General features: G+C 65.6%; 1 protein-coding gene across 1 annotated transcript in view; it reads left to right on the forward strand.

Annotated features, from left to right (window-relative positions):
* FBN1 (fibrillin 1) overlaps nucleotides 1-15394 on the forward strand; it is a 77020-nt gene that overhangs the window by 40432 nt on the left and 21194 nt on the right. Inside the window, 29 exon segments of the mRNA XM_029070440.2 lie at nucleotides 178-336; nucleotides 1069-1233; nucleotides 1459-1558; nucleotides 1560-1594; nucleotides 1962-1988; nucleotides 1991-2080; nucleotides 3154-3196; nucleotides 3198-3277; nucleotides 4509-4631; nucleotides 5332-5454; nucleotides 5964-6116; nucleotides 6441-6494; nucleotides 7313-7438; nucleotides 7614-7724; nucleotides 7727-7738; nucleotides 8195-8314; nucleotides 8504-8641; nucleotides 8967-9017; nucleotides 9819-9944; nucleotides 10210-10440; nucleotides 10718-10843; nucleotides 11410-11538; nucleotides 11705-11830; nucleotides 12505-12630; nucleotides 13149-13271; nucleotides 13650-13676; nucleotides 13679-13711; nucleotides 13714-13773; nucleotides 14248-14345. Of these exon segments, the coding sequence (XP_028926273.1) occupies nucleotides 178-336; nucleotides 1069-1233; nucleotides 1459-1558; nucleotides 1560-1594; nucleotides 1962-1988; nucleotides 1991-2080; nucleotides 3154-3196; nucleotides 3198-3277; nucleotides 4509-4631; nucleotides 5332-5454; nucleotides 5964-6116; nucleotides 6441-6494; nucleotides 7313-7438; nucleotides 7614-7724; nucleotides 7727-7738; nucleotides 8195-8314; nucleotides 8504-8641; nucleotides 8967-9017; nucleotides 9819-9944; nucleotides 10210-10440; nucleotides 10718-10843; nucleotides 11410-11538; nucleotides 11705-11830; nucleotides 12505-12630; nucleotides 13149-13271; nucleotides 13650-13676; nucleotides 13679-13711; nucleotides 13714-13773; nucleotides 14248-14345 (2915 nt within the window).

The raw sequence follows: 15394 nt of genomic DNA on the forward strand, positions 1-15394 counted from the left end.
GACAGGCGGGCCGGAGAAACCCCACGGACGGCCAGGGACCCCCTCGGGCCCGCGGGCAGGCCGGCCTCACGGGCGTTTGGCTGTCTGCGGCCCGGCGGCGGCCAGAATGGCCCGGGAGCCGGCGTGGGTCGGGCGAGTTCGCAGGCGCGGGGTTCAGCCGCGCCCGTCTTCCCTCAGATGCCCGCCCGGGAAACTGCTTCTCCTCCCTGGCGCACGGGCGCTGTTCGGGCCAGCTGCCTCAGTCCCTGTCCAAGACCCAGTGCTGCTGTGACTCGGGCCGCTGCTGGGCCCCGAGCCCCGCCAGCCCCCCGGAGATGTGTCCGATCCGAGCCACAGGTACGGCCCCTCCGGACCGACGGCCCCAGCCTGCGGGTTCCCGGGCCCCGGGCCCGGAGAGGGATCGGGGTGCATTCCCGCTGAACGATTGAAGGCTGGGTTTAGTCAGTCACTTCCCCCTTCCTCCTCCTGCCCTCGGGGTCTTGGTCTGCTGATGTCGCTCAGTTAGCCTCTGCTCAAGGCCCCATGGCGTCCTGACTGATCCGGGTTCTCTGGAGCTTCCCCATGGTCCCTCCTCGCCCCCCCGCATGTCTATGGGGTACCCGAAGTGTCCGTGGAGCCCTAGAATTGGAGGGTTCTTGAGCGATGGGATGAGCCCTCCTACCGGAAGGGCGGGGAGCGGGACTTTCTGGCTTGAAGAGGTGCCAGCGCCCCTGTCTCGGGGTTTTCAGTCGATTTCACTGGCACGAGGAGTCTGGCCGAGAGGGCCCCGAACTTGGAGTGCGGCATGGAGGGCCCCGAGCCCGGTCTATGCCTCCTGAAGAAGCCCTACTGGCTTCTACGCCTAGTGGCTTGGGGAGCGCAGGGCCGGGCTCCCGCTGGGTGCGACGCACTGTGCTGGGTCCCCTCTGTGCACCGAAAGGATGTCCCTTTTACGGATGGCGAACGAGAGATTCCACTCTCCCGGCCAGCCTCGGCGGCGGGATGCGCGGGGCGGAGCAACCGTGGGGGCGTTTGGGGGGGGGGCGGTAAGGGGGGGGGGCGTTCTGACCCGCGGCTGCTCGGTTGTAGAGGATTTCCGCAAGCTGTGCGCCGCCCCGAGTCACGGGCTGCCCCCGGTCCGGCCCGAAGCCCCTCTGCCTCCCGGCGTCTTCCCCCCCGGAGTCAGCTACCCTGGATTCCCCGCGGGCTTCTACCCCTCCCCTGACATTGCCGTCCCCTCTCGGAGACCCCCTGGTAAGAACCGGGGCCGCGGGGCCGGCGGAAGCGGGGGCGGGGGCGGGTCCGGGAGACGGGGCTCAGGGGAGCTGGGGTGGGGGGCTCTTCGCGGGGGGATGGGGGCGGGGAGAGGACGGGACGACGACGCTTGGCGACCGCGGCCCGCAGTGGCGACTCGGAGCCAGAGTCCCTTCTCGGGACCCACCAGGGCGGGCGCGCTGTGACCTGGGTTTTCCGGTGCAGTGGTGCTGCCGTTCAACCTCACGGACTACTGCAAGGCCTACCCGGGCCTGTGCCCCAACGGACACTGCATCCCCCCCGGCAGTTACCGCTGCGAGTGCAACAGGGCTTCCAGTCGACGTCCACAACGAATGCATCGGTAGGTGGCCCCCGGCCCCTCGCCTCCCTCCGGGACCCGGCACCACCAAACGCACACCCTCACCGGGACCACCTCGAACCTTCGGGACCGCCCTCCGGGACCCCTTCGCCCCTTTCTCCCCCTTCCAACCCTCCGGGACCCGCCCCGCCCTCCAGGGAGCCTTGAATCTGAGTTCTTGTCAAACTCCACGCATTCGCATTCACTGATCTGACCCGAGAGGCCGGGTTATTGTCCCCTTGCACAGAGGAGGTCGCCCAGCGGGGCGGGCTGCCTTGTGGGCGAGCGGATGGGGAGCCCGGTTTCCTGGCTCACGCCAGCCCGGCCAGCTGCCGTCGGGCGCGGCTCACCACCGATGGGGCTCTTGCAGATGTGGACGAGTGTGAGCAGAGCCCCTGCGTGGGGGCGAGTGTGTCAACACCAAGGGCTCCTACGTGTGCCAATGCCGGGCCGGCTTCCAGAGCACGTCCACGAGGACGCGATGCCGAGGTGAACGTGGTTTCGCGGGCCTCCCTCTTTTCTCCATCCCGTGCGGGGCGAATCGGTCTCCGCCCGCACCGGTCGCGGGGGAGGGCTTCCCTGAAGGGAGGAGACTGGCCGTGGCTCCAGAATCCCGCCCAGGGCAGGGACGGGATGGGGGGCGAGGACTGCCCCGGGGAATGGGGGCTTCGAGCGGGCCGAGACCGACTGCAAAGAGCAGATCCCCTCGGGGTCTCCCTTTAGCGCCCCAGGCACTGGGAATGGCAGGAAGGTTCCCCTGGATTCATTCACTCATTCATTCCTTCGTATTTATCGGGCGCTTACTGTGTGCAGAACGCTGTACTAAGCGCTTGGGAGCGTCCACTACAACAATAAACAGACATCCCTGCCCACAGAAGTTTACAGTCTAGAGAGGGGGGACTGACATGGAACCCAGGCCCCTCTCCCCTTCTCCCCTGTGCCCGGGGCTACTGCTGCGGGGGGGGGAGGGGGGCGAGGCGGGGGCGGGAGCAAACCTGGACCTCGCTTCGGAGAGAGATACGTGGGGCGTCCCCTGCTGGCAAGCCGGTGGGTCTGCAGGGATGCCGAGCAGTGGGTCCTTGCCGTCCGGCCAAGGGTCTGCCGGGGGCCCACGGGGATGCGGAGGCTGGATTCGGCCAGGGGCCAACCGAGGGATCGGATCGGGGGAGGGGGAGTGGAAACAGTGCTGGGGACGGCCTTTTCCGGGGGACAAGAGTCCAGTATCAGTCACGGTTTTGTCCGGCGCTCTCTCCCCATTCTGCCCTCCCATCCCTGCTGCGGGAGCAGGTCGCCCGGCCCCGGGGGCCGGGACCGGGGCCGGTGCCGGGGCCTGGGCCGAGCTCGGACTGGGAGTTCGTCTCTCAGGGCCCCGCAGCGCTAGCGCTCCGTCGGCGGTGCCACCTCGGGGATCGGAGCGGTGGAAGCGCCGGGAGTCCGCGCTGCCGCCCCGGCCTCGGGGGAGCCGCCTCTCCCTCCACCCCGCGGCCTCCGGCAGCCCTGCCGGCTGGGAACGGAGAGGCCAGGGACCCCCGCCGACGAGGGACCCCCTCGCCGCGTTTCAGATATCGACGAGTGTTTGCAGAACGGCCGGATCTGCAGCAACGGGCTGCATCAACACGGACGGCAGCTTCCACTGCGTGTGCAACGCGGGCTTCCACGTCACCCCCGACGGCAAGAACTGCGAAGGTAGGCTCCCAGAGGACTTTAACACGCTAGGTCCGGGGGGCGGGGCAGCTGTCCAAAGCCCCAGGGGGTTAAAAACCATGTTAGATCCGGAGGGGGGCAGCTGCCCCAGCCCCAAGGGGTTAAACCATGCTAGGTCCTCGGGGATGGGCAGCCACCCGCAGCCCCCCAGGGAGTTAGACGACGCTAGGTCTGCGGAGGCGTGTGTCAGTCCTCTCCTTGTGCGGTGTCCATGGGTCCCGGGCCAGCTGTGCCTGGGCTGGGGCTGTCTCTGGGCTGAGAAGAGGGTTTGTTTGAGGGTCTCCCGGTGGGTCGTGAAGGTTCTGCCGTCTCTTGAGGCCCCCACTTTTTTCCCAGGGCGCCGCCCCCCCTAGCTCCGGCCTTCGGGGCTGCTCCGGGGAGACAGAACCGGATGGGCGGACCCCTCCCGCCCTCCTCCCGCACCTCACAGCCCCCCGCCCGACGAGAATTCTCCTTGGGTCCTACCTCCCAGGACCGGGCGGGGGTCCCAAAAGCAGGGCCCCGCGGAAAGGAATTTCAGAAACATGTTTGGCAGGAGAGCATCTCGGTGATTCAACTCAAAGACCCCGGGCCAACATTCTTGCAGGAGATGGGCGCGTGCGCGCGGGTTAATTACCAATTGTTTCTGCCCGTCTCGACCAGGGAGTGGGAGGAAAACGCAGCAGGTCGAGAAGGGCAGAGAGTGCTCCCGATGAGGGAGGCCGTCCTCCGGGCGGGGTGCCGAGACCCCTCCCCCACTCTCAAAACGGGGCCTGAAAGGAAAGCAAACCTGGAAGGGGAGCGCCCCTTCCACTCTCCACTCCAGTACACGCTCCCGTCTCTCCCCTTTGGCCCTCCTGGTGGAATGTGGGCTATTTGACCCCGATTTAAAAGAGGGAGCAGGAGGCCACCGTTTGAGGGAGATTCATGCTGGCCTGGAGAGCCAGGACTAGGGAAGGGCAAGAGACCTTCCCCTCCCTCCCTTCTTCCCTACCTTTGTCGCCCTTCCTGTCTCCCGCTCTTTCCCTTTCCCCGCTTCTTCCCTCCTGTCTCCCCATTTTCATCTCCCTTCCCCTCTCCCTCTCCCTTCCCCACAACCCTTTCCCCTTTCCCCCTTCCGTTCCTCCTGCCTTTCCGTCTCCCTTGCGCCTCCCGCCCCGCCGTGGCAGCGTGGTCCGGGTGTGGCCCGGGCCTCTGGACGGACGAGGACGAGGAGGGTCCCTCTTCTTTCCAGACATGGACGAGTGCAGCATTCGGAACATGTGCCTGAACGGCATGTGCATCAACGAGGACGGCAGCTTCAAGTGCATCTGCAAGCCCGGTTTCCAGCTGTCTCCAGACGGGCGCTACTGCACAGGTTCGGCCCGCCGGGCCCGTCGCAGGTCCTGCGGGGGAGGCTTCCCCCTACCCAACCCCTTAGCTACGGCACGAACTAAGCCCTTCCTCCGGCCCGAGCACTGGGCCGGGCTCGGAGAACCACACCGGCCCCGAGTCTTGTCTCACACGGAGCTCACGGTGTCAGAGGGCGCGGGGTGGGGGAGACAAAGATCTTATACCTACTGTGCAGATGCGGACAGTGAGGCCGAGAGCGTGGCCTTCGAGGAGTCTAATGGGGGGGGGAGGGATGGGGTGCAGATAGTGCATGCGCAAGCACCACGAAGAAAAACCATAGAGTCCACGGGTAACACAAAAGGAAGCTGAAACTAAATAATCCCAAACCGAAATCGCCCAGGGTGGCTGATTCATTCATACAATCGTATTTATTGAGCTCTTACTGTGTGCAGAGCACTGTACAAGCGCTTGGAAAGTACATTTCGGCAACAGAGACAATCCCAACAACGGGCTCATAGCTGATGCCATAACCTGCCCACCAAGGGGGCCGATCACGGAAGGACTCCTGGAGGAAGTGACTTTTTAAGGGGCTTTTGAAGTCGGGGAGATTTCCTCCGGTGCGATCGGGTCTCCCGCGCCCCCGGATTTGGCAAGCCCTGTCTGGCCCTGTTTGGCCCCTGCGAGCCCCCTATCTCTCCCTCCTCTCTCCTCCGACGCCCCCGCAGACATCAACGAGTGCGACACCCCAGGCATCTGTATGAACGGGCGCTGCGTGAACACCGACGGCTCTTATCAGTGCGAGTGCTTCCCGGGGCTGGCCGTGGGCCTGGACGGGCGAGTGTGCGTCGGTAGGTCGGGGCGGGGGGAGGGGGTGGTCCGTCCCTGGTGGGACGGGTCGGTCCCCGGGGGAGGGAGCGGGGCTATGCATCCGCCGCAACTCCCGGAATGGAGCAGGTGGGGGAAGTGGCCGAGCCGGGTCCCTGGCAGGTCTCTAGGCTTCCAGAGGGGCTTCCCCCGGTACAAGGCCTCGGTCCGGGAGGGGAGAGCTGGCCCGCTGAGAAGCGCTCCCGGCCTCTGAAATTTCGGAGCGGAGCAGGGCGCCCCATTTAAATTGGGCCCCTAAAAATACTTTAGAGTGGGCGCTCGGCATTGTGGCTTCCAGAGGCGACCAGTGTCGCGGGGAGACTGGCCGGGCTAATGAGGGTCGGGGGATGGCAGGGCCGCCCACGGAGCGGAGACGGACGGGGGGGCTTGGGCTTCGGCCACTTTGCCCCGCGGTTGCCTGGACTCAGGTAGGGGGGGGAACCCGGCCTCCCGGGGCGGCGCGGAAAGACGGCGGTTTTTCCCTCCCATGTAGACACGCACATGCGAAGCACGTGCTACGGCGGGTATAAAAGGGGCCAGTGCGTTCGGCCTCTGGGCGGAGCCGTGACCAAGTCCACTTGCTGCTGCACCAACACCGAGTTCGCCTTCGGAGAGCCGTGCCAGCCGTGCCCTGCGCAGAACTCAGGTGCCAAGGGAGGAAGGAAGGAATAACCTCTCCCCTGCCCCCGCCCGTTCAGGCCCGTCCCCAGCCCCCGCTCGGATAGGGCCCACTCCTGTCAGCTGCAACTTTCCCGCATCTAAACAGGGACCTCCGAGAGGGAGGAGGGCGGGACGATGGGTGCCAGGGTCCTGAACAAAGCTTCTCTCTGTCTACTACCCTCAGCTCCCCTTCCCCCCCGCCACGACCCGGAATGAGCGGGCAGGACAGGGGATGAGGGCGCTGGGTGAGGCGGGCCGGGCGGCGGGAAGAGCCGGCATGTGCCAACATCCCGCTTTCGGTTCCTTTCAGCTGAGTACCAGGCGCTGTGCAGCAGCGGGCCGGGCATGACTTCGGAGGGCAGTGGTGAGGCTCCGGATGCTCCGGCCGGTCCACGCGCTCAGGGCTGGGCCTGGACTCCCAGGCGGGCGGATAGATGGGAACGTTCAGGGCCGGTGGGTGGATAGAAGGGGCAGTCAGGGCCAGCGGGCGGGAAGACGGGACAGCGAGGATCGGGGGGCGGATAGAGGGGGCAGTCAGGGCCAGGGGGCGGACCGGCGGGTGAGGGTGGGCTCGTGGAAGTCGAGGAACCCTCACCCTCTGAGTGTCAACCCCGTTCAGGGGTCCAGGGCGTCGGAACGGGCGGTGGCAGCCGGCCGGAAGCGACTCCCACAGAGTCATCAGTGGGGACTGGCCACACCCCCAGATCTCCTGCTCCCCTTCCCCTTGAGGGATAGGAGGGCTGGCCCCCTCAGCGAGGGTGTCTGGAGTGGCGTCCAGAACGGAATAGCGCGGACAGACCGGAGTGTCCGCTAATTACATCCACCATCTAGCTAATGGACTCGCCCGCGAGGCCTAGCTCCGTAGGAGAGGAGCTACACGGGGGTGGAGGTGCTGAGCAGTAAGGACCGGGAGGAAGAGGAAGGGGACCGGGTCGGAGAGAGAAAGAAAGAAGGAAGGAAGGAAGGGTGTCGAGGGAAAGGAAAGCAAGCTGAGGATTTGCAGTGCGGTGGAGACCCTTTCTCCACCGCCTAGCAGCCGCTCACTAAAGACTGCCCGACCCTCGCGGGGAGGCGGTCATACGGGGTTGGAAGGCGTCCTGGGAAGGGTGAGGATGAACGCGGACAGCGATGGAGGGAGAGAGGGGCGGTCCCGGGGATGACCACGGCTCGGACGCTCCACAGACATAAACGAGTGTGCCCTGGATCCCGACATCTGCGCCAACGGGAGCTGCGAGAACCTGCGCGGCTCCTACAAGTGTGTCTGCAACTCGGGCTACGAGGTGGACGTCACCGGCAAGGCCTGCATCGGTAAGCGGCCGCCCGCCGCCCCGGCCTTGCCCAGGGCCGCAAGGCTGTCCCGGGGGGAGTCGACCCGTGAGGGAGCGGGGCGGGACGGGGGAGGGGAGCACACCGACCGACAGACGGGATCCTTGGGGGGGGGGGGGGCGTGGCGGTGGCGACTGAATTGCTCACGGCCCCGCAGACATCGACGAGTGCGCTCTGAACACGCTGCTGTGCGACAACGGTCTGTGCCGCAATACTCCCGGGAGCTTCTCTTGCTCTTGTCCCAAGGGCTTCCTCTATTCCCCCGACCTCAAACCTGCGAAGGTGAGCTCCCGGCCGGGGGCTGGCAGGGAGCGGGGAGGGCAGCGGCCACTCTTGCTTGCCCACGCCCCCGAGAGGGACCTGTTTTGTTTGGTTTTGTTTTGTTTTATGGTATTCGTTAAGCACTTATTTGTCCAGCACTGTCCTAAACGCTGGGTTAGATACAAGTTTGTCAGATGGCCACAGTCCCTGTCCCAAAAGGGGCTCACAGTCTAAGTAGAAGGGAGCAGGATTTAATCCCCATTCTATAGTTGAGGAAACAGGCGCAGGGAAGTTAAGTGATTACCCAAGGTCAGACAGCAAGCAATTGGCAGACCCGGGATTAGAACCGGGATCCCCGGCCCTATAGCAAACACCGGGAAATCCGCGGCCCCATCTCCCCCTCCCTCCTCGAGCAGCCCCACCCCCGGGGCAGGCGCGCTGGGGCTGAAATTTGTTCCCCTACCCCCCCATCCCCAGACGTGGACGAGTGCGAGTCGAATCCCTGCGTGAACGGCGTTTGCAAGAACACCCTGGGCTCCTTCGTGTGCGAGTGTCCGCCGGAGAGCACGCTGGACCCGTCCAAGACCGTGTGCATAGGTACGGGCCGGGGAGCCGGGGGAGCCGGGGGAGCCGGGGGAGCCGGGAGGGGGCACCGCTAGGTCTGCACCCCGGCAGCTGGGGAAAAAACCCGAGACTCTGGGGTGGGACCGGCCCGTCCTGAGCGGGGGCTACCAGGAGGCGTTCGGCAGGCGTTCAGGGTCCTGAAGGGGGCCGTTTCCGCCGCAGAAACCATCAAGGGCACCTGCTGGCAGAGCATCGTCAACGGCAGGTGCGAGATCAACATCAACGGCGCCACGCTCAAGTCTCAATGCTGCTCCTCGTTGGGTGCCGCTTGGGGTAGCCCTTGCACGCCCTGCACCCGAGGTGAGGCGACCCCGCCCCGCCGGGCCCTGGCCCGGTCCCACCCCCAGTTGACCCCGCCCCTGACCTGATCCTGCCTCCAAGCCTGACCCCGCCCCTGACCACGTTCCTCAGAAACGTCGGGTGACACTGACTTGCGAGGATAGAAAAATCTGTCGCATCTCAACCCCTGGAGCGGGTGTCCCCACCTCCCCCCACCCAGCTCAGCTCGTCGCCGCGGCCTTCGCCTCGCTTCCTCTCACTCCCATTCTCCCTCTCCGCTTCCCCATCTCTTTCTCCTCCCCCTCCCCTCCCCGGTGGGCCTGACGGCTGTGTTTGTTTCTGGCAGATCCCGTCTGCACTCGAGGCTACTTCAGGGTCCAAGGCACCCAGTGTCAAGGTGTGTGCGCCCCTCGAGGCCGAAGAGTCCGGGCGGGGCCTGGGGTCGGGGGCAGGGGGCCTCAGTGCCTCCGGACCCTCCCAGGCCTCCTCCCCAGGCCTCTCCCCCAGCGGCCGGCCCCTCGCCCAGGCCACGCTGACGTGATCGCCCGCGAGAGATTCTGAACAACAGCGATCGGTCCCATATGTGGCTTGAGAAGAAGGGTTTTTTGTTCACATGAGCGAGGCCTCCTCCTCCTTCCTCCCCTCCCTCCCTCCCAGGCCCCCGCCTGCTTTCCAAGCGATGACTGAATATTTGGCTGCCCCGCCGCCCCGCCCCCGAGTCCGGCTGTGCGACTCTGACCTCAGCGGAATGGGGAGGTGGGGGCGGGGGGGGGGAAGACCCTGGGACCCCCCCACCCAGGGAGGCCTTGGGAGGGGCGAGGCGATTCCACGGCCGATGCGAGGCTCCCAGCCCCTGAGACCGGCCCGGGGAGCTCGGCCTATGAGGACCCGTGTCTAGGGGTCCCCGGGGTGGGGCAGGGGGCTATCGCGTTCCCCGTCGGCCGTGCAGTCTGAGAAAGAGGTCACTACCTTCCCAAAGCCGGCGGAGCCGCCCGCCCGATTGTCGGGTGGATTGATACAATCGCTGATTTATGTCACACCCCCGTAATTCTCGGCCGACAATCTCAATTGGGGGAAACTTCGAGCCAGTCTGTCCCCTTCCGGCCTCGGGCAGGGCTGGACATCCGGGTGGGGCCGGGCAGGTTTCGACACTAGTGTGTGTGAGAGAGAGAGTGTGTGCATGTGTCTGTCTCACTAGACATAGACGAGTGTGAGGTCTTCCCCGGCGTGTGCAAGAACGGTCACTGTGTCAACACCCTGGGCTCGTTCGTCTGCCAGTGCCCCAGCGGAATGACGCTGGACCTCACGGGCCGGATATGTCTCGGTAGGTCCTGCCCCTGCGGGGTGGAGGGACACCGGGGCGGGCCCTGGCCTACCGTCTGAGGGTCACTCTGTCCCGACCCCCGAGGCAGGAAGGACTGTGGGGTCCGGCCGAGTTTGGCGCCAGGGCTGGGGTCAACCGGGCGCGTGGATCGGGAGGTCGGTCCAGCTTAGACTTTCGGTAGCCTGACGGGGGCGAGGGCCGCGAACCATCAGTGAGACCCTCCCCCTCTTTCCCTCCCTCCACTCCCCCCGCCACCGCCGGACAGACATCCGGCTGGAGACCTGCTACCTGAGCCACGAGGATGAAGAATGCTCAGTGCCCGTCGCTGGCCGGCACCGCATGGATGCCTGCTGCTGCTCCGTGGGCGCGGCCTGGGGCACAGGCGAATGCGAGGAGTGCCCGGAGCGGGGTAGCCCCGAGTTCGAAGCCCTCTGCCCGAGGGGCCCTGGCTTCGCTACCCGAGGGGAAGTTATCAATGGCAAGCCGTTCTTCAAAGGTGGGCTGGGACGGGGGAGGAGCCGGGGACAGGGCCGGGGGGCGTGCGGGGGGCTGCAGCGTCCAGCTCTAAAACTCCCTCGCCGCCGCCAGGCTACGCTTGCGGTCAGCCCGGGCAGAGTCCTTAGTGGGGACGTGGGTGCGGGGTTGGCTGGAGCGGGGGATGGGGGTGGGAGGGGTTGATGGGGGGGAAGGGTCTGCGATCAGCAGGGCCGCGGTCCCTTCGGCGGGGGGAGAACATCACTGGCGCTCACCCTCTCGGGGCCATTTCCCCTCAGACATCAACGAGTGCAAGATGATTCCTAGCCTGTGCACTCACGGCAAGTGTCGGAACACCATCGGCAGCTTCAAGTGCCGCTGCGACAGCGGCTTCGCTCTGGACTCGGAGGAGCGGAACTGCACAGGTCAGTGGCCCCCGCCTCCTGGTCTGCCCTCGTGTGCCTAGGCCCGCCTTCATGCGACCAGGTCAATCCGGGTCCGCCCCGGTCCACCCTAGTCCTCCCAGTTCCGCCTTCATCCGCCCAGGTCCGCCTTGACCCGCCCTGGTCCTCCCGGGTCTGCCCTGCGGCCGGGGGTAGGGGAGAGATCATTATCATCGTCATCATCGTCAATGGCATTAATGGGGAGGTTACTGAGTGCAGAACACTGAACTAAGCGTCTGGGAGAATACAGTAGAACGGAGTTCCCATCAATCAGTAGGATTTTACTGTGCACCTACGATGTATGGCGCACTATATTGAGCGTTTGGGAAAGTACAAACACAGTGAGTAGACACAGTCCTGGCCTCGCGGAGTTAGAGTCTGGCAGGGGAGGCAGACGCTGAAATAGATTACAGATGGAGGGAAGAAGAGAATGGAAAAGACCGCCCTCGTCCGGTGTCGGGTGGATGTCCTCGGACCAGCGGCCGTCTCGTCCGTGGGGGGGTGGTCCCTGGGGCCAGCGGCCGCTCGTTTCCGCTTCCCCCACCCAGATATCGACGAGTGCCGCATCTCCCCCGACCTGTGCGGCCAGGGCATCTGCGTGAACACCCCGGGAGACTTCGAGTGCGAGTGCTTCGACGGCTATGAGAGCGGCTTCATGATGATGAAGAACTGCATGGGTAGGGTTGCCCGCCTCCCGCACAGCCCCCCGCCCGCTGCCCCCTGCTGCCCCTGCCTCCGTTCTCCCTGTCCCGGGGCGGGGGGCGAGGGGGCGGTGGGGGGTGAGTGATGGGGATGTCGGGGAGGCGTCGGGCCGCGGGCTCAGCCGATCTCTCGGTATCGTAGACATCGACGAGTGCCAGAGGGACCCTCTCCTGTGCCGCGGCGGGTCGTGCCTCAACACCGAGGGCAGCTTCCGCTGCGAGTGCCCCGTGGGCCATCAAGTGGCGCCCAACATCTCGGCGTGTGTAGGTAAGACCGGCCTCGCCCCTCGGCGCCCCCTCCTCAGGTGGCCCCGTCCCCTGGCCCTCTCTCCTCTGATGGTCCCGCCCCGCACCCTCCCTCCTTGGATGGCCCTGCCCCCGGCCTTCCCTCCGGGGATGATCCTGCCCCTGGCGGCCCCTCCCCGGAGGGCTACGGGCCGATGCCTCCCTCCTGCCCACTCCCCCAAGCTGCTGCCCGTCAGGGTCGCCGTTGGACCCGCTTTGGTCCCCCAGAGGCGCGGGGTCACCCCTGGCCATCAACCCCCCCCCCCCCCCGAGCCCTGGTGCAAGTTCGGATCAGTGACAAGTAGCAAGGGTGAGGGCGGGAGGGAGGGAGAGGCACACCGAGAGGAGGGGCCAGTGGCCCCTACTGTGGCGAGAGGAGAAATGGCTCAGCAGGATTGGTCCCAGAGTCAGGATGCGCTGGGGAGGGCGGGGGAAGGTGGGGAAGGGGAACTCTTCGCGGGCGGTGTGTGTGGGGGGGTGTGAAGTGTGGAGAGAGAAACTAAGGGGAGAGAACAGGAAACAAGACAGAAATCCTGATGGCGAAGGGCTTCTGACTTTCCATCTCTCTCTCCTCCCCACCCCTCCCTCTCTCCCGTTTCACCATCCTTCTTTTCCCTGCCCCCTATTTTCCCCCTCCCCCCGGCCTTCCACACCTAGATATTAATGAGTGCGATCTGAGCGCCAATCTCTGCCGCCACGGTCGTTGCGTGAACCTGGTCGGGCGGTACCAGTGTGCCTGCAACCCCGGCTACCAGTCCACGCCGGACAAGTTGTCCTGTGTCGGTGAGTCCCCTCTCTTGCCCGCCACCTCCCCACCCCCCCGTGTCTTGGGTAACCTGGGTCTTGTCACAGTGGAGTCCCGAGGCGGTGGGCAGAGCGGCACGAGTTTGCTGCGGGACTGCGAGGGGAGGGGGTGAACTGCTGTAGTCTTTGGGCATTGGGCAGGAGGTGCCTGGACACCAGTTTTGGGCCGCTTATTGTTTCTGATTCTAATTGCTCAGCGTCCCATTTCGATTCAGTCCAGCCTAATTTCTTGCGGGCTTGGGACTGAGGCGTCCGGGCTATCGCCGTATTGAACTCTCCCAAGCTCTTAGTACGGTGCTCAGTACTAAAGCAGCGCTCAGTAAATACGATTGAATTGAATGAATGATTAAGCTCCAAGAGGAGGAAGAGAGCGAGGTACATTCAGAGTCAAAGGGCCAGTCCAGTGGCCTAGCCCGGTTGGGCGGGAGTTGGGGTGGGGGGAGAAGAGTTAGTCGGGCGGGTCGCCCCGTCTCATCCTCCGGGTTCTCGCTCTGCAGACATCGACGAGTGCAACATCATGAACGGGGGCTGTGACACGTTCTGCACAAACGCGGAGGGCAGTTACGAGTGCAGCTGCCGGCAGGGGTTCGCCCTGATGCCGGACCAGCGGTCCTGCACAGGTAAGGGACTGGGCATCGCTAGCGGGTAGGCGGGCGGGTTGTCCATGGCCACGCCGCCATCTGTGCCCGGGGGCCCGGACTGGTCACTCAGCCCAGAGCTCAAGAGCCTGGGCCCTTTTCGGAGAGAGGGTTGGGGGTCCCGGGACCAGAGACCGGCGGGGAGGACTGACGGGGGCTGCGCCGTGCAAAAGAGGCTCAGACGCTGACGCTGCGGTCACGGTGGAGTGACCACACCCGGGGTGACCCTCATCCCTCGTGCCTCGAGGGACTTCGGCCCGAAGGACAGAGGGGGCTGAAGCGGGGCTGTTGGCGCCACCGGGAACGGGTAGGGGTCGCGGGTTGCGGCTTTTCGGTCGCCGACTCTGCATCTGTTCCCAGACATCGACGAGTGCGAAGACAGCCCCAACTCTGCGACGGAGGGCAGTGCACCAACATCCCCGGGAATACCGCTGCCTCTGCTTCGACGGCTTCATGGCGTCCGAGGACATGAAGACCTGTGTGGGTGAGTGGCCGGCAGGGCGGGCCGGGGCGACCCCTCCCCCAGACCCCGAGCGTGGGGCCCCGGCTTGGGGTGCGGGCGGAGTGGGGGTTGCCGACCCTGTCGATGTGTGTGTTTGGAGGGGGGAACGTTTGCACGGGAAACCAAGCAGAAGCGCGGAGAGGGTAACTGCCCTACCCGAGGCCACGTAGCAGGCTGGTGGGGTGGGGACGGGTGGTGGAGCCGAGGCTATAACCTCCGCTCGGTTAATTCTCTCCGGGCGGGGAACGGGCGGCGCAGAGGGCGCAATGTTGGCAAGATCTCGGACTGAGTGGAAATGGCAACCGTGGACCGGCCCCTACGCCCGAGTTCGGGATGCGGGGGTAGGAAATAGGCATCCCCGGGGCCCCGCAGCGGCCCGCTGACTCGGTGGAGCCCCGAGGCCCCAGGCCGCCGCGCTCCGGGCGGCCGATGACCTCGTACGCCCGCGGTTTCCAGATGTGAACGAGTGTGACCTCAACCCGAACATCTGTCTGAGCGGCAGCTGCGAGAACACCAAGGGGTCTTTCATCTGCCACTGCGACATGGGCTACTCGGCTGCACCGGTACGATCCCCTCTCCCCTCCCCCGTCGCTCCCCAAAACCGGCCCGGGCCGGGATCTGGGCGGGACCAAGGTTAGGGGTGGGCCGGGTCAGAGTTTGGTGGGGGAGGGGCGGGCGCGGATCCGGGAGGGGGCCCGACAAACTAGGTTCTGGAAGCCGCCGGAGCCCGGCCCGGGGCGCAGCGTTCTCCGACGGATGCCAGGCCCGAGCGAACCCCGAGGCCCCGCCCCGGCTTCCCCGGCCAGCTGGACGGAGGAGGGAGGGGCCGAGAGGCGTGCGGACCGCCGGCCCCCGGCCCCCTCAGTCTGGGCGAAATAGCTCAGCTTCTTCGTCATCGCCGACTGTTTCCATTCAGCAAACAAGCCTGGTTTCCCGCCACGGCTGCACAGATGGTTTCCCCCCTGCCCCGCCCCCACCCCACTCCCGCCCTGTTACACGACAGCGAGAGGAGGTGGAGCGAGGGACCTCGGCCTGGAGACACTCCCCCAACTGCCGGCCCCCTCCCTAGGACGCGGCTGCGAGGAGGGTCGGGGTTGACCTGTGGGGGAGGCGGAAGGGAAGGGCCTTGGGGAAGCGATCTGTCCGGCAGTGTCCTGGGAAGGCCGACCCGATGCCCCCTCTTCCCGAAATGGGATTTTGCATCTGCTAAGCGGAAACTCCGCGTTTCAGTTTACCACCGTGGGGTTGGCGAGGGTGCACGGAGTGCATATCTTGGAGGGTCGGGTCTCTGTCCTGAGGGCGTTCTGGGGTCCGAGCGAATACTGTGGAATCACTCAATCGATCGTATTTACTGAGGGCTTTTTATGTGCAGAGCACTGTACTAAACTCTTGGGAGAGCACGATATAATAGAGTGGGTAGACACATTCCCGGCCCACAGCGAGCTTACAATTGATCCATTTTACAGATGAGGTAACCGAGGCAGGGCAGTTAAGTGGCTTGCCCAAGGTCACACAGCTGAAAAGTGGTGGAACCGGGTTTAGAACTCACGACTTCCAACTCCCAAGCCCGTGCTCTTTCAACTGAGCCGTGCTGCTTCCCCGA

The sequence above is a fragment of the Ornithorhynchus anatinus genome, chromosome 8 (assembly GCF_004115215.2).
Source record: "Ornithorhynchus anatinus isolate Pmale09 chromosome 8, mOrnAna1.pri.v4, whole genome shotgun sequence".
NCBI lineage: Eukaryota > Metazoa > Chordata > Mammalia > Monotremata > Ornithorhynchidae > Ornithorhynchus > Ornithorhynchus anatinus.